This window comes from Pagrus pagrus, assembly GCF_965226575.1.
Source record: "Pagrus pagrus genome assembly, chromosome: 3".
Classification (NCBI taxonomy): Eukaryota; Metazoa; Chordata; class Actinopteri; order Spariformes; family Sparidae; genus Pagrus; species Pagrus pagrus.
The window spans coordinates 391,922-413,810 of record NC_140187.1 but is presented as its reverse complement, the minus strand read 5'-3'; the positions used below and the strand labels follow the sequence as shown (position 1 = coordinate 413,810).

At 45.4% G+C, this 21,889-nt stretch overlaps 2 protein-coding genes across 6 annotated transcripts in view; both read right to left on the bottom strand.

The window, feature by feature from the left end:
* The window catches only part of rnf123 (ring finger protein 123), a 120,670-nt gene extending 113,177 nt beyond the window's left edge, over window positions 1-7,493 (bottom strand). For 3 of the 5 annotated variants that reach the window (XM_084349473.1, XM_084349474.1, XM_084349477.1), the window contains exons 1-8: window positions 7,319-7,492; window positions 6,651-6,759; window positions 6,441-6,525; window positions 2,229-2,308; window positions 2,053-2,150; window positions 1,031-1,085; window positions 579-664; window positions 202-288 (exon numbers count right to left, since the gene is read on the bottom strand). In XM_084349473.1, coding sequence (XP_084205599.1) covers window positions 202-288; window positions 579-664; window positions 1,031-1,085; window positions 2,053-2,150; window positions 2,229-2,308; window positions 6,441-6,525; window positions 6,651-6,732 — 573 coding nt within the window. In that variant the 5' untranslated portion in view covers window positions 6,733-6,759; window positions 7,319-7,492. Of the gene's footprint in view, window positions 1-201; window positions 289-578; window positions 665-1,030; window positions 1,086-2,052; window positions 2,151-2,228; window positions 2,309-6,440; window positions 6,526-6,650; window positions 6,760-7,318 lie in introns of all 5 variants that reach the window. The other 2 variants (XM_084349475.1, XM_084349476.1) reach the window with 1 other exon arrangement.
* Window positions 7,494-8,954: 1,461 nt separating this feature from the next.
* On the bottom strand, window positions 8,955-20,092 carry aldh4a1 (aldehyde dehydrogenase 4 family, member A1). The gene is made up of 15 exons (XM_084349479.1): window positions 19,914-20,092; window positions 18,020-18,113; window positions 17,842-17,934; window positions 17,600-17,647; window positions 16,459-16,614; window positions 14,302-14,451; window positions 13,876-13,950; window positions 13,529-13,716; window positions 12,066-12,139; window positions 11,720-11,916; window positions 11,222-11,269; window positions 10,987-11,139; window positions 10,687-10,808; window positions 10,156-10,274; window positions 8,955-10,076 (listed from the first exon to the last, which is right to left on the bottom strand). The coding sequence occupies exons 1-15, from the start codon at window positions 19,952-19,954 to the stop codon at window positions 9,964-9,966; spliced, it is 1,671 nt and encodes a 556-aa protein (XP_084205605.1). The 5' UTR covers window positions 19,955-20,092; the 3' UTR covers window positions 8,955-9,963.
* Window positions 20,093-21,889: the final 1,797 nt, after the last annotated feature.

Genomic DNA, 21,889 nt, shown 5'->3' with positions numbered 1-21,889 from the left:
TCTCCATTACATGAGAACCTGACGGGACTGTGATGACTGTTTCAGTTATTCAGTTACTGCGTGTGAAACACTTCATATTTTGATCATTAAAACACACAAAAATAAACGTTATTGTTCTGAATGTTTTCTCTGTGACAGGTGACATCATCCTACACACAGACACACAACACACAACACACAACACAAACTGTCTCTGCTCACCTTCCCGTAGTTTGTGGTTGTTACGTTCCACTTTCTCACTCTGTTTCCATCGTAGGCATAAGAGTCAGGAGTGTCGCCCACACCCTCCTGAGGACACACACACACGCACGTATGCACGCACGCGCACACACACACACACACACACACACACACGCACACACACACACACACACTTGTTTTAACCCAATTTTTGGCTCATGAAATAACAACACTGATTGTGTTAATTTATGTATCTGACTGTTATTAACAATAATTCACATTGTTTTGCAGCACAGCAAATATGAACACCAACATATTACAGGTCAAAGTAGCCACATCAACTACAGTCAACAACAGTAAGGAGGTGACGAGGGAGAGAAATGTGTGTGTGTGTGTACCTCCTGGTTGAAGCGACAGTTGAGAGTACACCAGCCGATCTGCATCAGGCCCTGGGAGGAGATCAGAACCTCGTAAGCCCACTTCCCTGCAGAGAGAGAAGGTGGTCTTTATTCTGGATTTAAAGGGACATTACACAGTAAAACAGCAGCAGCGGTGGTTCAGACCATCTGTCTGATGTCTCCCACCACAGCTCCGTCACAGCTCGTTTGATAACTCGCTCTCATTAAGTGTTAATCCCAACACGTAGGTGTAACAGCTGACTCACAGCAGGAGACCAAACTGATTTCAACATTAATCTGTGTGCAGAATGTAAACACATGTTCACACACATGCTGCGGTCTGACACACAGTTTGTAGATTCGGACACAACATGAGACAGAACATTATATGAGAGACAGACACAAACAACTCACTTCCTTTTTCATCATCAGCAGACAGGAAGTTGTTTTACCTTTGTAAACACACGTGGTGGCTCTGATGGAGCTGAAGTTGCTGTGGCCGATCACCTGAAATCAATAAAAGTAAAATCAATAGAACTTGAAAGACTCATTAAAAATCATTAAACACAGAAACAAGACAGGGGACATGTGTTGTTGCTATGGTTACGAGTATTGTCTGACCATCTTTACCTCAAAAGAAAAGTTGAACAAGCTGCCGTCACATGACAGGATTTTAATTTGACATCAACTTTGACTAAGAAACGTGACTGAAGCTCCTGGAGAGCATGATGATGATCCAGGAAGTCATTGTAAGCTTGTTGATTTATAATCATTACAGTCATAATTCTCCAAATCTCCAACTGGATTTTCAATTTAAACATTTTTATTCAGCACTGACAACTTTACAAAGATGAGAGTATTTTACACCACCAGGACTTCATCCTGCCATCTTTATGACAAGTTCAAATAATATTCACCATAAATCAACAACAAACCGCAGCCTTCAGTGACCCAACAAGAAACTACAACAGACAGAAATTCAGTTTGTTACAAAGTTCAGTTTCTCTAATCTGTCCAGAGTGAACCCTCCTCACAAACACCTCAATGAAGGATCTCTGAGTAAGAAAATAAACCAACATGTCCGACGCTGTCAGAGTTTCCTCTGGTACCAGTCAGCTGATCGTCTTCGTCACACAGGAGAAGAGTCTGGAAGTCACGCTGCAGGCTAATGCTAAGCTAGCTGCAGGCTAACGCTTGGCTAGCTGTGTCCTCTTTTAACTGATGGTTTTTTTCTTCAGATGTGTGAAAGTAGACGAGGTGGAGAGAAAAATACTGAATTGTATTCTTAGTTACGGTGAAAAAATCTAAATCATGACGGCCTGATAATCAGACGCCATCACTGCTCACCGCCATATTTAAATATCCACAGACTGTCAGCTGAACCGCAGTAATGGCAGCAAAGTGCTGGTCACAGTCGCTTGATGGCGGCAGTTCTTCTGATGAAGGTTTAATAATCTATAACAGGTCATCTCACCCCGAGCAGATCATCATCCACAAACAGAAGTCCTTCGAAGCCGCTGGTGTGATCAAGGACGACCGGCTGTGGACCGAGACGACCTTCAACAGGCTGATCTGCAGACAGAGTTCAACAACATGAAGTGTGTCTGTGTGTGTGTGTGTGTGTGTGTGTGTGTGTGTGTGTGTGTCTACCTCCTCTGTCCTCACTGGGCTCTCCCTCAGACACCAGTCTCTCCAGGTGAGCACTGAGGTCCTGGAAACCCAGCGGCTTCCTGTGAAGAGGAGGAAACAGGAAATGACATCACTCATCTATTGTTATGTTGTTAATTATTCTTAATATTTCTCAGCAAACGGTCCAACTTTTGTTCTGTTTGTGTCCTGAGTAAAGTCCATGTTGTTGTCCAGGTGTTATCACAATCACACACATTAATAACACAACATAGTGAACGTAACAGCCTCTTCAGTCAGCAGCTGTACTCTGATTACTTTCTGACCTGCAGGTCATCATGTCAGTGACTCTGTTGGGCTAAAATTGTCCTGAACATCCAGAAACTCTAAAGACACAAGGATTGATTCAATCTAAGATTAGTTCTAATCAGTCGAGTCAAACTTGATTTAAAATGAGTAATCAGATTTGAAGCAGAGCTCATCTCTGCAAAGTTAAACAGAGTTTGAGCAATGTGTTTTGATTTGAGCTGTTTCAGGAGTCGTGTTTAGTTCCTGATGTTGTTTTTATAATAAACAGCTTTTATTGTGAAGCATGTCTGAGAAACTAAATGTGTGTTTTACTGAGTTAGCGCAGCTTTGTTAGCACAGACTGCTCATCAGAAAACTCATCTGGTTTCAGTCTGTCTTTTTTTTTTTTTTTTTAGTTCAGTTCCTCAAAGAAGAAGGGTTAGGGGTTCTGGTTAACCCTAACCCTCTTAAAAGAGAGTGATGTCAAAAGTTAAACCTCCTCGAGTCTCAGTTTAAAGTTAGTACTGGATCATAGTTTAAACTGGAGTTTGGTGCCACAGAATTTAAACTTAAACCAGGATTTAATGAGGTCCAGAGTCCAGCCTGAGCATCATTTAAAACATGTAGTCATTTAAACAGCTGATGCCGAGTGTTTACAGTCATCACATTAAAAACAATAAATCAGTTTTTATTTATTCTTCTTGAAATGATCTATGATCCCTCCTGACTGTACCATCACACTGTACCATCACACTCATCACACCTTACCATCACACTCATCACACTGTCCCATCACACCGTACCATCACACCGTACCATCACACTGTACCATCACACTATACCATCACACCGTACCATCACACTCATCACACCGTACCATCACACTCATCACAATGTACCATCACACTCATCACACTGTACCATCACACTCATCACACTGTACCATCACACTCATCACAACGTACCATCACACTCATCACACCGTACCATCACAACGTACCATCACACTGTACCATCACACTCATCACACTGTACCATCACTCTCATCACAACGTATCATCACACCGTACCATCACAACGTACCATCACACTGTATCATCACAACGTACCATCACACTGTATCATCACACCGTACCACACACCGTACCATCCCACTCATCACACTGTACCATCACACTCATCACAACGTACCTTAACACTCATCACACTGTACCATCACACTATACCATCACACAGTACCATCAAACTCATCACACCGTACTATCACACTCATCACACCGTACCATCACACTCATCACACCGTACCATCACACTCATCACAATGTACCATCACACTCATCACACTGTACCATCATACTCATCACACCGTACCATCACACTCATCACAACGTACCATCACACTCATCACACCGTACCATCACAACGTACCATCACACTCATCACACTGTACCATCACACTCATCACACCGTACCATCACATTGTACCATCACACTCATCACACAGTACCATCACTCTCATCACAACATACCATCACTCTCATCACAAGGTATCATCACACCGTACCATCACACTGTACCATCACACTGTACCATCACACTCATCACACTGTACCATCACACTCATCACAACGTACCATAACACTCATCACACTGTACCATCACACTATACCATCACACTCATCACACCGTACCATCACACTCATCACACCATACCATCCCACTCATCACACTGTACCATCACACCATACCATCACACTGTACAATCACACTATACCATCACACTCATCACACCGTACCATCACACTCATCACACCGTACCATCACACTCATCACACTGTACCATCACAATGTACCATCACACCGTACCATCACACTCATCACACCATACTATCACACTGCACCATCACACTCATCACACTGTACCATCACACTGTACCATCACACCATACCATCACACTTATCACAGCGTACCATCACACTGTACCATCACACTCATCACAACGTACCATCACACTCATCACAGCGTACCATCACACTGTACCATCACACTCATCACACTGTACCATCACACTGTACCATCAAACTCATTACACTGTACCATCACACTCATCACACCGTACCATCACACTCATCACACTGTACCATCACACTGTACCATCACACTGTACCATCACAACGTACCATCACACTCATCATCACACTGTACCATCACACTCATCACACCGTACCGTCACACTCATCACACCGTACCGTCACACTCATCACACCGTAACCTCACACTCATCACACCGTACTATCAGATGCTAGCGTCTCCTCGGTCTATGTAGCTGACAGCTAGCGGACACAACCAAACAGCTAGTAGCTGCTGTCAGCTTGTTGTGTAGCAGCAAGCTACAAACGGTCACTACTTTCAAATTAAAAGCCCCCCGCTAAGAACCCAGTTCTAAAATCCAATGGGGTGCAATGTAAAGCTCTTATTTTGAAGACAAATTTGTTGTCACTGTTTACGGCCCAAAAAAAAAAAAAAAAAAACACGACTGGTCGACCACTCTCAGGGGTTGTCGACTTGCGCCACTGACGCCGACGCATTGACAAATCGGCTTTTCTGTTAATGCCCTACACCGTACCATCACAATCATCACAACGTACCATCACACTCATCACAACGTACCATCACACTCATCACACTGTACCATCACACTCATCACAACGTACCATCACAACATGCAGTGGTTTATTTCACACCTCTGACACCTGTTGAGCCTGTTTTTCATTGGCTTCAGGACACAGTGTGTGTGTGTGTGTGTGTGTGTCCTTCAGACATTACTTTTCTTCCAAGTTTTCTGAACAGATTTCTCATTTTGCTGACGTCAGCTGATCTGTGCTGAGTGTCTTCAGTTCAGTGAGTGAGACTATATTTAACATGTTTACACTGTGTGACCTGACAGCATGACAACCTGTGTGTGTGTGTGTGTCTATGTATAGAGGTAACATGAATCTGTCTGGTTTAAGGAAACTGTAACACTAGTCCAGGTCAGGGTACAACACAAACACACTCACACACACACTCTCACTCACACACACACTCAGCTTCACCAGCTGTGACTGAGTTATTATTATCAGAGCAGCACGTCGTCTCCTGTTTCCCAAATCAAACACATTTTGTTCTTCTGACTCGTTTCACTCAAACCTCAAGGTGGTGCTGGAGGTGAGGCCAGAGAGGTTCATCCTGAGGGGAGCATGAAGGTCTTTAATGCAAATCCATCTAACAGAGCTGCAGGATGATGTATGTATGTTTGAAGCTAACTGAAGTTAGCATCACTCTGGTGTCTCTGTGGGATTATTGATTATAGGATTCTGGATTATTACAGAAAATAATGTGTCAAACACAAGTTTCTGATCCTTCCAGGTTCTGTTCATCAGATAATCTCCACAGATGAACTCCACTCTGTGATGTTTGAAGTGTAAATTAAATGTGTAGCAGTAAAAAGCTAATGCTGGGCTACAAACAGACGACATCATGGTCACATGACTTAAACGTCTCCGCCACTAAGAGTCTTACTGCACAATTACTATCCAGGTTTTCTATAAACTGATCAATGTACAAGTTGTAAAGTCAGAGTCAGAATAGTGTGTAACTAAAGTGGGCCTGTAAAGACGGACTAGTGAGGAGATGAGTCTCCGTGTGCGCTGTGAGGACGTTTAATGTCCCCGACAACCTCTGTAGTCTCATTCAGACACTTGTTAGCAACCGCTAACTGTTTTTAACACATGAAGAGCTTTATAATTAAACTGTGGACATTTAATGACGGATTTTATATGTTCAGCCTGTAACACACCTTATTTCACACATTGAACTGAAAACACATCAACACACTCACAGACTCTGAGACGAGGGAATCAGAACGTAGACATGTTTTTTATTTAAGTTGTTCATGATGATGTTACCTGAGCGAAGCCAGAGCAGGTCCCTGTTTGGTGGAGGGGAACACATGGTGCAGGAAGTCACTCAGCAGCTTCTCATTCACTATACCTGACACACAGAGACAGTCAGATTACTGAGTACAGAGTACTGTACACAGAGTACTGTACAGAGTATTGTACACAGAGTATTGTACACAGAGTACTGTACACAGAGTACTGTACAGAGTACTGTACCTGTGGCTCTCGGCTTGTCTGTGTCTGAAGCCAGTCTGTAGTTGCGGCGGGTCAGAGCGGTGCTGCCTCCTTTAGAGCTCATTCTGTCAGACTGGCTCACCTGGCTCACCTGGCGATGACACACAGGAAGGTACAATTATCATTTATGGATCTATAATCAAACCATGATCAATAAGTCTGTAAACCATAAAGGGAAACAATGACCAGTTCATTTAGAGCCTGTTCCAACAATACTACTGTACTTTTACTGCTTTAACTACATGAAGTGATAATACTACTGTACTTTTATCAAAGCAGGATTCTGAATGCTTGTGATTGAGTACTTTTACATAGCTGTACTTCTACCTTTACCTGAGTTAAGTATCCGATTACTTCCTCCACCTCGGGTTAATATCGTGCAGCAGTTTAATCAACAGTTTAATCACGAATTAGTCAAAGAAGCCAAATGAAACCATGTCTGTATGCCGTGCTAGCTAACTAGCTAACTAACTAACTAGGTAACACGTTACCTCGGATCAGTTACATTAAAACACACACCCGTTACAGCTCTGCAGTATCTTACATGTCACTGTTAGCTAGCTGGCTAACGGCTCAGTGACACAAACAGACTGTTTGCTAAGCAGCAGCTAGCAGCTAACAGCTAACAGCTAGCTGACAGCAGCACCCACCGCTTCCTTCTGTTCCAACGAGCCTCTCCTCCAGCTGCAACCCGCCCGTGTTCCGCTTTATTCCGTCTGATTCAGATTAAATGTCGTGGCTGAAGAGGCTGATTTCTACCACAACAGTCTTCTTCTTCTTCTGCTGCTGCTGCTGCTTGTCAACGCCTCTCACTACGGAGAGCCAGTTGGTACAAAATATGGCTCGTCGCTTGGCGAAACGCGAAAGCGCAGACAGGACTGAAGTTTCTCAGGTGAAATGTATTTATTTCTTTATTTCTTTATTCCTTTATTTATTCGTTTGTTTAATCTGGACACATATAAGATCAGATAAATCATAATTTAAAGAAACAACAGCTGTGTCAGGAGAAGTCAAGAAGTCATCACAGAAACAAAAAAAACAGAAAAAACTAAAACAAAAGAAAGTGATCCAGTAAAAATATGGAAATATATTTTAAACAGAAAGAATATATACAGAAGAAAACATCAGACTTCATGAATTAAATGTGATGACAGTTGCCTTTTATAAATGTGTAAAGATGCCGAGCTCTTCACGTCTTTAATTAAAAGGAGGAATCTTTTAATTTAAAAAGGTTTCCACAGGATGACGTCATGTTTTCTTTATAGAGCAGATTTGTTGCTGCAGAGAGATTCAATTATTGGTTTATTTGATTAATGATGTCGATCAAACAAAAGCTCATGAAGGATCATAACAGATATAAACAGCCTGAGAGAATTTAAACGTTTACATCTTAATAAAATCATAACACAAACAGCAGAGAGCACACAACATATGAAACACACTGATCCATTCCTTTATTGATCCCTCAGAGTCAATGGGTGTGTATGGTGTACAAAATGTAGTCAACGTGGGTCGTCAGAGCAGAACTGCAGATAATTACTTATAAATGAGTTTTACTGTAATTTCCACTTGTTTATCTTTGATCTTTTGATCTTTTACATTTTATATTGGCTGACAGCCGGAGACTTGAGATCAGGGATGATCCAGATGTTTGTTGAAGTGATGCAGATGTCACAGAGTGAAATGTGGCTGAAGTGATGACACAGCGCCATCTACTGGCCTGGAGGCAGTGTATGTGGGTTGGCATGGTAACGTCACTGCAACTGTTTATCCAGAGATCAGCTGATTTCAACAACAATAAAATTGTGCTTAGTAATGACTTTTACTGTTTTAATAACATAACATTTCCGTCCTTGCGTCGGTCGTCCTGCAGGAAGATGAAGGCAGAAGACGTGTTTGTCTGATCGTCTTTAGTTTGCTGAGTGATCAATAACCAACTATTCACTTCTTCAGGGTTAATGTGTCCATATATGAATCAATACATGATCCAATTATTCAGAATGTATTGATCTCAACAACAACATGCGAACTGTCGGCCTGTTTCTGTAAATGTAAAGACGAACACAGCGGTGCACAGTGCTGGGATCAATACTGAATTGGTGAGGTAATAGATTACTTTACCTTCAACTTGTGTTCAACCATGATGATGATCATTGAATATGTCAACATACCATCTTGTTGGGGTTAGTTTGTTCTTGTTTCGGGACAGCACTGCGTCGTGGTGCAAAACAGCTGGTCTGAAGTCAGTGATGACAACAGAAGCCAAGAAACACAAAAACACAAACGTGATTATAATAATTTAATATTTATTTGTCAAAAATTAACTATCTGAATTTACAGAGTTGCTAAGGCAGGCACGGTCTGAAAATATAATAAATCAGCTGCATTTGTTTGAGGACAGCAACGATTAAAATACAAAATACTCTCTAAAACTGATCGAAGACAAACTGAAGTCACTGTGGACGTAACCAGAACTGAAGACACGTGACGTTCAGCAGGTTGTGTTAGTCTTTGAGACAGTCTGAGAAGACGAGTGCAGCCGTCCTCCAACACGTCAGCGTCACTAAAGAAGACGGATTTTAACTGGGACACACGGATCGAACAAATCCGGACAAAAGAGGAAACACGAGCGTTTCCATGCAGACGGCTTCTCTTCTCTCTAATCAATTAGTTTCATTCAGATCATCACAAACTTGTTTCATAATTAAACTAAACTTCGGACGGTTCAGAGCTGTAACATACTCAGAGGAACACTTTGTCCTCACATTGACCTAAAACAGGATAATATGGATTAATCCACCAGGTATTAATTATCAGATGTTCATCACAGTTCAGGTGACGACTACAGTTCTTCACTACAGGAGAAGAAAAGGAGGAAAATATTTATGGGACCAGTGAATTTTACTATTGAGATTAAAAAAAAGACTAAAATTATTTGTCAATTATTGAAATTAGCAGATTATTTTGATTAATCGACTAATTGAGCTGGAATTTGATTCATTTAAAAACAGAACAAAACCGTTAATGTTGAACATCAGCAGTTTGTCTCTGATGATTCTCCAGGATCAACGAAGCAGCAACATAATGGTCAGAACCGATCAGCGAGGCTCGTCAGCTCCGGTTTGATTGATGGAAGACTGTTCATCACTCATTTCCTCACATACATTCATCCAAGTCCAGATTCAGTGCAAAGAGACAGATTCATTTCACAGGAGCCCGATGAGTTGGTGATTGGAGAATCAGCTGATGGGGGGACGGAGGGCTCTGATTGGACCAGCAGGCTGCAGTACTGGACTCAGCCCATGTAAGGGTACCTCCAGTCTTGGAGGGGGACGTGGGTCTCCTTCACCACCTGCGGCGACGTCCATCTCAGGACGTAGTGTCGACCACCGGGTTTGTCGTTGGTTCCTGGGTGAAGAGGAAAGACTGAAACGACCTGCAACAATCAACACTCAGCTGCAGTCAGACGAGGAGAACCGGCTCCTACCTGAAGCTCTGGCGCCACCAAACGGCTGCTGAGCGACGATGGAGCCGGTGGATTTATCGTTGACGTAGTAGTTCCCTGCAGCGTTCCTCAAAGCTTTAGCTGCCTCCTGGATCACACTCCTGCAACAAACAAACTTCATGTGTCAAACATACAGCTCGCCTGCTGTGATCCAAGTGTCCAGAACCCCCGAGATCCAAAACTGATCAGAAAAGACGTCATTTAACCCTTTAATAAGCTGAACTCTTCACTGTAGCTGCTGAGCTGACAGTGTTAGCATGCATCCCGTCTGAAGTGGGTGCACAAGCTCGACTGAGCCAGGACTCGAGCTGGTAAAATAACAGATAGATAAAAAATAAAAAACAAAATAAAACACATGAATTTGCAGTAAAATCTTTCCATGCACGATGTGAGCTGAACTTATCGTCCGGTCAGAAACTCTGTAGCAACCAGGCCGGCCTCAGGAGGACGCTCTGGGTAACAGCGTCTTTCTCGTCCTACAAACACGCGAGTGTGATGATGAGCGTGTCTTACTTGTCCTGAGCGTACACAGCTCCTGTGAGGGCGTACGGAGACGTGTTGTCTATCAGCTGCAGCACCTCCCTGTAGTCCTTCTCAGGATAAACATACACTGACAGAACAGGCCCGAAGATCTCCTGCAGAACAGTTTGTAATGTGACAACACAAACAAAGAGTATTATTCAAGTCTGCTGTGAATAAATGTTGTTTACTGTCAGAGATGTGTTCATAAAGGAGTTCATCTTGTGCTCATGTGAAGTGAAACAGGAGTTCTGGCTGCTCTGCTCGGTTTGATTCAGGACAGACGGGCTGTACCTCGTTCATGATGGCGTCCTGAGGGTCTGTGGTCTCCACGATGGTCGGCTCCACAAAGTAACCCTTCCTGTCGTCACAGTTACCACCGGCGATGACTTTCAGATTAGACGAGGACTTGGCGTGGTCGAGCCACTTCTTGATCCGAGCAAACGACTTCGGCAGGAGACGAATGAGGACATACAGTCAGTAACACACAGGAGACATCAGGATGATCTCAGAGAGGACGTGGACTCACCTTGTCATCGATCACAGCTGAGAAAAAGGTGCTGAAGTCTTCCACCGGCTGGAGGAGAAGAAGAAGAAACATCATTAACATCGGACACACTGTCCTCAGTCTGTGTTCAGCAGGTCGTGTGACGTCATCTCAGCAGCATTGTTAGCATCGTTAGCATTGTTAGCATCAGGTGTTTGCTCATTAGCTCACAGTCGGAGTCGATAAATCGATTAATCAATAAATTGATGATCAGAAAATTCATCTGCAGCTTTCTGATTATTGATTGTTTCAGTCACATGTTGAATATTTTCTGCTCCTCAGATCTGCTGCTCGTCTGTCTCACATGGGACACTGTGTGGAGACGTCACTCTGAGTCTGGACAAAGACTTTTAATGTCACTAAAAGAGTAATTGAGATAATAAACTGCAGCCTCATCAGTAATGAAGATAAAGTCTGCTGGCAGCAGGATTAAAGGACAACTTGTCTTTCTTTGTGGACGTTCGTGCAGTTTGGACTCACGTCTCCCACTGTGATGTGTTTGTGGATGTCCAGCAGCTCCTGTCTGATCCTCGGCCACATGCTGTCTGGGACGTACATCCTGGAGCAGGCCGAACACTTCTGACCTCCGTACTCAAACGCTGAGCGGATCGTCCCCTTCACCACGCTCTCAACGTCCGCCGACTTGTGGACAAAGTGGAAATTCTTCCCTCCGCACTCTGAAAATGATTTTAACACGTATATCAACACACACATCACAGACCAGCTTTTAATCCTCTACTGAGGATGATGAGGGCGTTTCTGTGTCACGTGACCTCCTGTGTGTATAAACCATCAGTCACAGGCTGGAGGTGGTGTTTCTGCTCACCTCCTGCCAGTCGAGGGAAGTTCCTGTAGGTGTCCAGGTTCTGGGCCACCTGCTTCCAGAGACGCTTGAATGTCCTGCAGAAACAGATGCAGTGACAGTCACTTCTTCACTGTCTCATTTCATCTACAACACAAAGACTACAAGATAGGAGACGCGAGGAGACGTGAGGAGGCGCGAGGAGACGCGTGGAGACGCGAGGAGATGCGAGGAGACGCGAAGAGACGCATGGAGACGTGAGGAGACGCATGGAAACGTGAGGAGAAGCGTGGAGACGTGAGGAGACGCGAAGAGACGCGTGGAGACGTGAGGAGAAGCGTGGAGACGTGAGGAGAAGCGTGGAGACGTGAAGAGACGCGTGGAGACGTGAAGAGACGCGTGGAGATGCGAAGAGACACGTGAAGAGACGTGAGGAGACGTGAGGAGGCGCGAGGAGACGCGAGGAGACGCGAGGAGACGCGAAGAGACGCATGGAGACGTGAGGAGACGCATGGAAACGCGTGGAGACACGTGGAGACGTGAGGAGACGTGAGGAGACGCGAAGAGACGCGAAGAGACGCGTGGAGACGTGAGGAGACGCGTGGAGACGTGAGGAGACGCGTGGAGACGTGAGGAGACGTGAGGAGACGCGTGGAGACGTGAAGAGACGTGAGGAGACGCGTGGAGACGTGAGGAGACGTGAGGAGACGCGTGGAGACGTGAAGAGACGTGAGGAGACGCGTGGAGACGTGAGTCTCTACCTGCAGCAGCAACAACAAACTTAACACAATATAAATCATATTGTGTGCGAACACACAAACCTGCAGCCAAAGATTAAAACAATAAAATAGTCACACCACCTGATCACATCAATTTAAGTTACATTTTATATCTAATTCAAATCCATGGCGACGGTTTCTCCACCAATCACAAGCTGTGTTACTGAACTGCATAAAGAGCCGGTGACAATCACAAAATGGCTGATCGCTGATTTACAGACGGAACAGAAGTCTACGATGAGTCCGCAGCATTAATGTGGTGCAGGACGGGTCACCTGCAGGACAGGTCACCTGCAGGACGGGTCACCTGCAGCCTGTGGCCACAGAACCAGTTACACTGTTTGTGTTTTGGTGCGTTTGCAGGAGTACAAAGATAAAAATGTTAATATTTCTTTATGTGTGACACTTTGAGGCCTCGAGCTACACGACTCAAACATCTTCATGTTTCTCTTGTGTTGAGTAAAATATTATAAATGATCATTGTTTAGTTTTTCTTTTGGTTTTATGGTCTAATAACCATTTATAATACCATGTGGCATTATAGCAACGAACATAATCAAACAGCCTGATCATCATCAGTGACTTGTTCGGATCTTACAGGACTGAAGCACCCTGGATTCAGAGGACCAGAGGGTGAAGTCACACAACATGTCGATGGAACCAGCATCCTCGTCTCAAACAAAACTCATATCAAAGAAACGTCCTTACGGGACGCTGCCGGTGAAGTTGATGCCCGCCAGGTGCTGAGAGGAGGTGATGGCGTCTCCGAACACGGGACCGTCGGCTGGGAGGAACTGGACGATGTTTGGGGGCAGACCGCTCTCCCTCAGGACTTTGTACACAAGGTAGCTGGCAGACATGGCCGTGTCACTGGGCTTCCACAGGACCACGTTCCCCTGGAACACACCAGCAGCTCCGCTCAGGTACACAACACACACACACACTCAACACAACACACACTCAACACAACACACACTCAACAGACACACTCTGACCCCCCCAACCCCCCCTGACCCACCGATACACTCAGGACACACTCACATATTCACACTCACCATCAGAGCCGGGGTTCCTGCCAGGTTTCCACCAATAGCAGTGAAGTTAAAGGGTGCCACAGCTGCAACGAAACCCTGAGGGGGGAGGCAGGGGAGGAGGTGAGGGGGGAGGCAGGGGAGGAGGCAGGGAGGAGGTGAGGGGGGAGGCAGGGAGGAGGTGAGGGGAGAGGCAGGGAGGAGGTGAGGGGAGAGGCAGGGAGGAGGTGAGGGAGGAGGCAGGGACCACATCACAATATCATCATCATCATCATCATTATTTTCTGGAGTCTGAAGCTGACTTCTAGTTTGCAGGATGATGGCAGATGATCAAAGCAACAATAAATGTCACCAGTCAGATTTCTGAACAGGTCAAACGTCTCGTGGGTGGAACTTCACATCACATCAGTTCTGACAGAGTGAAAACATAAAGCGTGAAGCTGAACGGACCTCCAGTCCACGGTACAGCATGGTGTTGGTGCTGCCCTCAGCGTCCAGCGGCTGCTGGTCCTGCAGCTCGATGGCATGTTTGGCATTAAATCTGAAGAAGTCAATCAGCTCTGCAGCAGCATCGATCTCTGCCTGGACCACCGTCTTCCCCTGACAAGAGACGAGAAGACAAAGAAGACAAAGAAGACGATGAAAACGAGCCAGGATATTATTTACATTACAACGTCCACAAATATGATTCAACATGAACAGATGTGTGTGAATGATGTCATCGTCTCTCTGTGTGAATGGTGTCATCGTCTCTGTGTTAATGGTGTCATCGTCTCTCTCTGTGTGAATGATGTCATCGTCTCTCTCTCTGTGTGAATGGTGTCATCGTCTCTCTCTGTGTGAATGATGTCATCGTCTCTCTCTCTCTGTGTGAATGATGTCATCGTCTCTCTCTCTGTATGAATGGTGTCATCGTCTCTCTCTCTCTCTGAATGATGTCATCGTCTCTCTCTTTGTGTGAATGGTGTCATCGTCTCTGTGTTAATGGTGTCATCGTCTCTCTCTGTGTGAATGATGTCATCATCTCTCTCTCTGTGTGAATGTCATCGTCTCTCTCTGTGTGAATGATGTCATCGTCTCTCTAACTCTGTGAATGGTGTCATCGTCTCTCTCTCTGTGTGAATGGTGTCATCGTCTCTGTGTGAATGGTGTCATCGTCTCTCTCTCTGTGTGAATGGTGTCATCGTCTCTCTCTCTCTGTGAATGGTGTCATCGTCTCTCTCTCTCTGTGAATGGTGTCATCGTCTCTGTGTGAATGGTGTCATCGTCTCTCTCTGTGTGAATGATGTCATCGTCTCTCTCTGTGTGAATGATGTCATCGTCTCTCTCTGTGTGAATGATGTCATTGTCTCTCTCTGTGAATGGTGAATGATGTCATCGTCTCTCTCTCTGTGTGAATGATGTCATCGTCTCTCTGTGTGAATGATGTCTTCGTCTCTCTCTGTGTGAATGGTGAATGATGTCATTGTCTCTCTCTGTGTGAATGATGTCATCGTCTCTCTCTGTGTGAATGATGTCATCGTCTCTCTCTGTGTGTCAAAGATGTCATCGTCTCTCTCTCTGTGTCAAAGATGTCATCGTCTTTCTCTCTGTGTGAATGGTGTCATCGTCTCTGTGTGAATGGTGTCATCGTCTCTCTCTGTGTGAATGATGTCATCGTCTCTCTCTCTATGTGTGAATGATGTCATCGTCTCTCTCTCTGTGTGAATGATGTCATTGTCTCTCTCTGTGTGAATGGTGTCATCGTCTCTCTCTGTGTGAATGGTGTCATCGTCTCTCTCTGTGTGAATGGTGTCATCGTCTCTCTCTCTGTGTGAATGGTGTCATCGTCTCTCTCTCTCTCTGTGTGAATGATGTCATCGTCTCTCTCTGTGTGAATGATGTCATCGTCTCTCTCTCTCTGTGTGAATGGTGTCATCGTCTCTGTGTGAATGGTGTCATCGTCTCTCTGTGTGAATGATGTCATTGTCTCTCTCTGTGTGAATGATGTCATCGTCTCTCTCTCTCTCTGTGTGAATGATGTCATCGTCTCTCTCTCTCTCTGTGTGAATGATGTCATCGTCTCTCTCTGTGTGAATGGTGTCATCGTCTCTCTCTCTGTGTGAATGGTGTCATCGTCTCTCTCTCTCTGTGAATGGTGTCATCGTCTCTCTCTCTGTGTGAATGGTGTCATCGTCTCTCTATCTGTGTGAATGATGTCATCGTCTCTCTCTGTGTGAATGGTGTCATCGTCTCTCTCTCTCTGTGTGAATGATGTCATCATCTCTCTCTCTGTGTGAATGGTGTCATCGTCTCTCTATCTGTGTGAATGATGTCATCGTCTCTCTCTGTGTGAATGGTGTCATCGTCTCTCTCTGTGTGAATGATGTCATCATCTCTCTCTCTATGTGTGAATGATGTCATCATCTCTCTCTCTGTGTGAATGGTGTCATCGTCTCTCTATCTGTGTGAATGGTGTCATCGTCTCTCTCTCTGTGTGAATGATGTCAACATCTCTCTCTCTGTGTGAATGATGTCATCGTCCTCGTCTTGTGTTGATTATGTTCCTCTGACTTCTCTGATAAAGCTTAATTAAATGTAGAAAACGTCTCCCTGGATCTGCTGTACCTGTCCAATCATGGTCTTGGCGAGGATTTCTGCTCTCTTGGGTCCGCTGATGGCGTCGGCTGCCTTGAAGAGAACCTGGGCTCGGTCCTGGGCGGGCTTCAGGTCCCACTCTCTCCTCGCTGCCACAGATGCCAGGATGGCTTTGTTGATGAGCTCCTGCATCGGTCACATTCACAAATAAAGAAAATGGTCGGCAGAGGCTACGATAAATAAGTATAAATAAACAAACAATAAATAAATAAATAACTTTATTCTGAAAGCTCCTGTCAGACCCAGAGTTGCACGGTGCTTCACAGGTGACCAGAACCAACAGAATCATAAACAGCACAAAGCCACTGGAGGATTAATTATACTGAGAGGAAGTTTGTTCCACAGTGTCGGCGCTGGACTCTTCATGTCTGAGACTGCTGATCTGCTTTCTGTTTAAACTCCTGCTCAGAGATTTTTAATGTATTTCCTCAAGCGTTTAAGTTTAAGCAATTTCTATAGTTGCTAGTTGGCTGCCTTAACTTTCGATTATAGGTTAATCATTAATGATTTTTAAAGTATTCTGTAAGTTTTTCTAGTAGAAAACTTTTTGTTGGCGACATTAAGTTGTTAAAAGAACACATAAGGTTACAAATTATTTAAACAAATAAACTAAATAATTCAAAATAATGACTTCATTTTAATAGCGAAGCTCCGTCTGAGGCTACTGAATGGCTAAAATGTAATGATCTCAGCTTGTATCGAAAGTCTTTTTGCTTCTTTAAAATGATTCTTAATTATTAATTATTATTCTTTAATTATTCAGAAACATCTTATCTGAGAAGGTCCAGAGTGGCTGCAGAACCAGGGACAACGGTTCTGGTGAAGGTTAGCAATGATCGTCATCAGTAAGCACATATTGATATCTGTGTGTAATATCTGTGAAACTGCGTCTGACATCAACTGATGGATATTATTTCATCAGACTTACATCAGTGTAATTAAAAAGTCAGATTTCTGGTTTGTTAGAAAAGTTTTTAAAAAATATGAAAACAAACTGAAGCATTTTATAAATAACACATTTTTACATTATTTCTTACCAAAAGAATTATAAATACAGCCCCAAAGTTTGGTGGGTTCAGTGCAACAACTGGTGCATCTTACTTCAGCTCACCTTGTCAGCATAGCAGAACTTTGCCACCTTGTGCGAGTGATTGAACGGCTTTGAGAAGACAAAGAAAGTCAAAGTACGTGAGAGTTATGATGTTACACAAGCAATATTAATGTCAAGGAAAATTATATTACAATTCAGTTCAGCTTTTCAATCATCTACTACAGTCTGGTCGGACAGTAAACTGGCAGTGAATAGAGCAGCAGTTTACTCTGATTACAGAACCAGCTGTTGACTTTACTCACAGACAGCTGATATCTGATGTCTTTGGTCCACACATGTTCGTCTCCAACCACACATGGGATCTCCTCCGTCTTCCCCTTCAGACCATCTAAGGCCTGACATGATCAGAAGAAGAAGAGGTTCAATCATAATCATATTCAAAGTGAATGAGAGTCCATGAGAACACGTGCAGGTTCTGACCTTCAGCAGCTCTTTTCTTTCTGCACTCCCTTCTGTGAAGCCCAGGATCGGCTCGTTCTTCACCTCCACAGCTGCACAGGGGAACGTTCTCAACCTTCAAACACACAAACACACATTAAACATGATTTAATGCGAATCAAAGACTTCTAACCTTCTACTCGTTCAGAGGGGGAATTTAGTCTGAGTCAGCAGGAAAACAGCTCGGATCAGCAGGTGGATTTGACCTGAACTGACCTGAACTGGCCATGAACATCTCGGTCACGGTTGGAGGATGTTGAACTCGTTTAATGAAGAGACAGGAGCGGGCTGGTTTCAGCCTGACCCTCTTCAACAATGCCCCAAACTTCAGTTTACAGCTGCTCATATGTAACAGATAGTCTCACATTGAATTGAGGTTTTCAAAAGTTTCCAGCACTCAGGAGGCCACATTATGCCCCGCTTCACTGGATCAGCAAGGCTGCTGAAACTGGATCCAACAGGAGCCAAACTGAACTTTATTGATTAAACATGATGAAGAACATGAAGAGTGTGTTTGTCTCAGGCAGATTTCTCGTTTGTGACAGTTGTACAAATGACAAATCCAGACTTTGTCCAAACAACACAACAGCTTCTCCTGTTTTTCTGACATCAACCTTTTATTTTAGATACGACGACATGTTTGTTTGATGAGTATCACCAGTTTGTAGCCTGTCAGTCTGATGGTGAACCATGAATCCTCATGACTGTGGTGACTCTTCACTGAGACGTTAGCATCAGAGCACTCGGAATTTAAAATGGCTCTCTGACAGCACGATTAATGGAAATATCCAACTCACAAGACGCTGCAGGTTTTTTTGCTTTGCTTGCCCGTTAGGTTCAGACCCCAACAAATGTCACATCATCCTCGTTTTAAATTTTCTTCTGAGAAAATTGTGAAGCAAAATTAATCATGAATCAGATCGAAAGATCACAGGAAAAGCTTTGAACAAGTTAATCCAGCTTCATCCAGTTCACTTCATGTTTCACCATCACAGCATATCTGGCTCCTTCTCTCATTCATATATGATTAACTACTCCAGTCTAAACCTTCTAAACTGAAGGTCACTGAGTCAACAGTGCGGGGAGGAGGGCAGGCCGGCTGCTGGCAGGATAAATATTCTCACACAGACTATAAAGACACACCTGAGCCTCCCTGAGCTCGTCTCCACATGTGGCTCAGGTTCAGCTGCTTTAGTCTGGCCACCGAGAGTGAGCGACAATAAACATCTGGAAACTAAAAGACCTTCATTTACTGCAGTTTTCACAGATAAAAAAATAAACTTTTGTTCCTTCTCAGAATCACCTGCTGGTTCTGAGAAGTGTGGGCCCCTTAAATCCTCACAGGCCCCCGGTTATAACACTGAATCTGACTGTTATATAAGAGTGTTGGTGAGTGTGTCAGCTGCCCACCAGCTACAGCAGCTCTCTACAGTCACACTCTGCTGTATGCCAACATCAGCTCACCTGTGTGAACACGTACAGACACTCACTGACAGTAGCTCACTGACAGTAGCTCACCGACATTAGCTCACTGACATTAGCTCACCGACATTAGCTCACTGACAGTAGCTCACCGACATTAGCTCACCGACATTAGCTCACTGACAGTAGCTCACTGACATTAGCTCACCGACATTAGCTCACCGACATTAGCTCACTGACAGTAGCTCACTGACATTAGCTCACCGACATTAGCTCACTGACATTAGCTCACCGACATTAGCTCACCGACATCAGCTCACCGACATTAGCTCACCGACAGTAGCTCACCGACATTAGCTCACTGACATTAGCTCACTGACATTAGCTCGCCGACATGTTGTAGTCACAGTGGAGGTGAAGGAGTCTCGTGTGCTCGTGTAGAAACAGTACCTACCCCCGCCATGACTGCCACACAGCCGCCCTCACGCGCAGCATCTTTCTCCGACAGCAGGAAGGTGAAGCTCAGACGGACTCACACACCCTCTGACACACCTGACTCACGGATCAATACCAGATAATGCACACGGTATCGATCACCAAGCTGCTTCAGGCGCTTCGAGCGATGACGCCTAACCGGGCTGCTCTAACAACTAACGGGGGTGTTCGTATTTCAAGACCGGATTTCCGCTCATGCTCGGAACTGTTAACACGTAACGACAGTTTAGTAATAAAATATATGTTTTACTAAGTATGGCTTTACAGAAGAAAACGTGTTTATTTTGTGTAAAAACCGTAAATAGTTGCCGGGACCCCCCCTCTCCTCTTGTGGAATGGAATCTTCCACAGGCGGGTCTGCGTCTGGCCATTCAGCGAACAGTAAAATATTCTCAGCCAATCACAGGGCGCGTATGCGCTCCCAGCAGGAAGTCCCTTTTTTGACCTGATTGTTGAACTTGTCACATTCAGTGAATCATCAACAACAACAACAACAAGAATCAGAGCAGATAGACTTCAGATAACATGAACTGCACATTATGTAAAACATGATGGACTTTATATGTCATCATGTGCTTTACATTATGCTGACTACTCAGACCTATACACATATATGTCACCTCCTCCTCCTCCTCCTGCTCCTCCTCCTTCACCGCCTTCACCTCCACCGCCTTCACATCCTCCTCCTCCTCCTCCTTCACCTCCTCCTCCTCCTGCTCCTCTTCCTTCACCGCCTTCACCTCCTTCACCGCCTTCACCTCCACCTCCTCCTTCACCTCCTCCTCCTCCTCCACCTCCTCCTCCTCCTGCTCCTCCTCCTTCACCTCCTCCTCCTTCACCTCGTCCTCCGCCTCCATCTCCTCCTCCTCCTCCTTCACCTCTTCCTCTACTCCACCTCCCCCCTCCTCCTCCTTCACCTCCTCCTCCACCTCCACCTCCTCCTCCTTCACCTCCTACTCTTCCTCCTCCTCCTGCTCCTCCTCCTTCACCGTCTTCACCTCCACCTCCTCCTTCACCTCCTCCTCCTCCTCCTCCACCTCCTCCGTCACCGCCTTCACCTCCACCTCCTCCTCCTCCACCTCCTGCTCCTTCACCTCCTCCTCCTGCTCCTTCACCTCCACCTCCTTCACCTCCTCCTTCACCTCCTCCTCCTCCTCCACCTCCTCCTTCACCTCCTCCTCCTCCTGCTCCTCCTCCTTCACCGCCTTCACCTGCACCTCCTCCTTCACCTCCTCCTCCTCCTCCTCCTCCACCTCCTCCGTCACCGCCTTCACCTCCACCTCCTCCTCCTCCTCCTCCACCTCCTGCTCCTTCACCTCCACCTCCTTCACCTCCTCCTCCACCTCCTCCTCCTCCTGCTCCTCCTCCTTCATCGCCTTCACCTCCACCTCCTCCTCCTACTCCACCTCCTCCTCCTCCTCCTGCTCCTTCACCTCCACCTCCTTCACCTCCTCCTGCTCCTTCACCTCCTCCTCCTTCACCTCCTCCTCCTCCTCCTTCATCTCCTCCTTCACCTCTTCCTCTACCTCCACCTCCTCCTCCTCCTCCTTCATCTCCTCCTTCACCTCCTCCTCCTCCTCCTCCACCTCCTCCTGCTCCTTCACCTCCTCCTCCTCCTCCTTCACCTCCACCTCAACCTCCTCCTCCTCCTTCACCTCCACCTCCTGCTCCTCCTCCTTCACCTCCTCCTCCACCCCCTCCTCCTTCACCTCCTCCTTCACCTCCTTCACCTCCTCCTTCACCTCCTCCTCCTCCTCCTTCACCTCCACCTCCTCCACCTCCTCCTCCTCCTCCTTCACCTCCTCCTCCACCTCCACCTCCTGCTCCTCCTCCTTCACCTCCTCCTCCTCCTCCACCTCCTCCTCCTCCTGCTCCTCCGCCTCCACCTCCTCCTCCTCCTCCTTCACCTCTTCCTCTACCTCCACCTCCTCCTCC

Bases quoted from the DNA above. Each gene is read 5' to 3' on its own strand.
- aldh4a1 (XM_084349479.1), bottom strand. From the start codon at position 19,954: ATGCTGCGCGTGAGGGCGGCTGTGTGGCAGTCATGGCGGGG. The intron at 14,452-16,458 runs GTACAGCAGATC...GTCTCTTGTCAG, and splicing joins CCAAGACCATGATTGGACAG to GGGAAGACGGTGGTCCAGGC. The intron at 12,140-13,528 runs GTAAGGACGTTT...CTGTTTCTGCAG, and splicing joins AACTTCACCGGCAGCGTCCC to GACATTCAAGCGTCTCTGGA.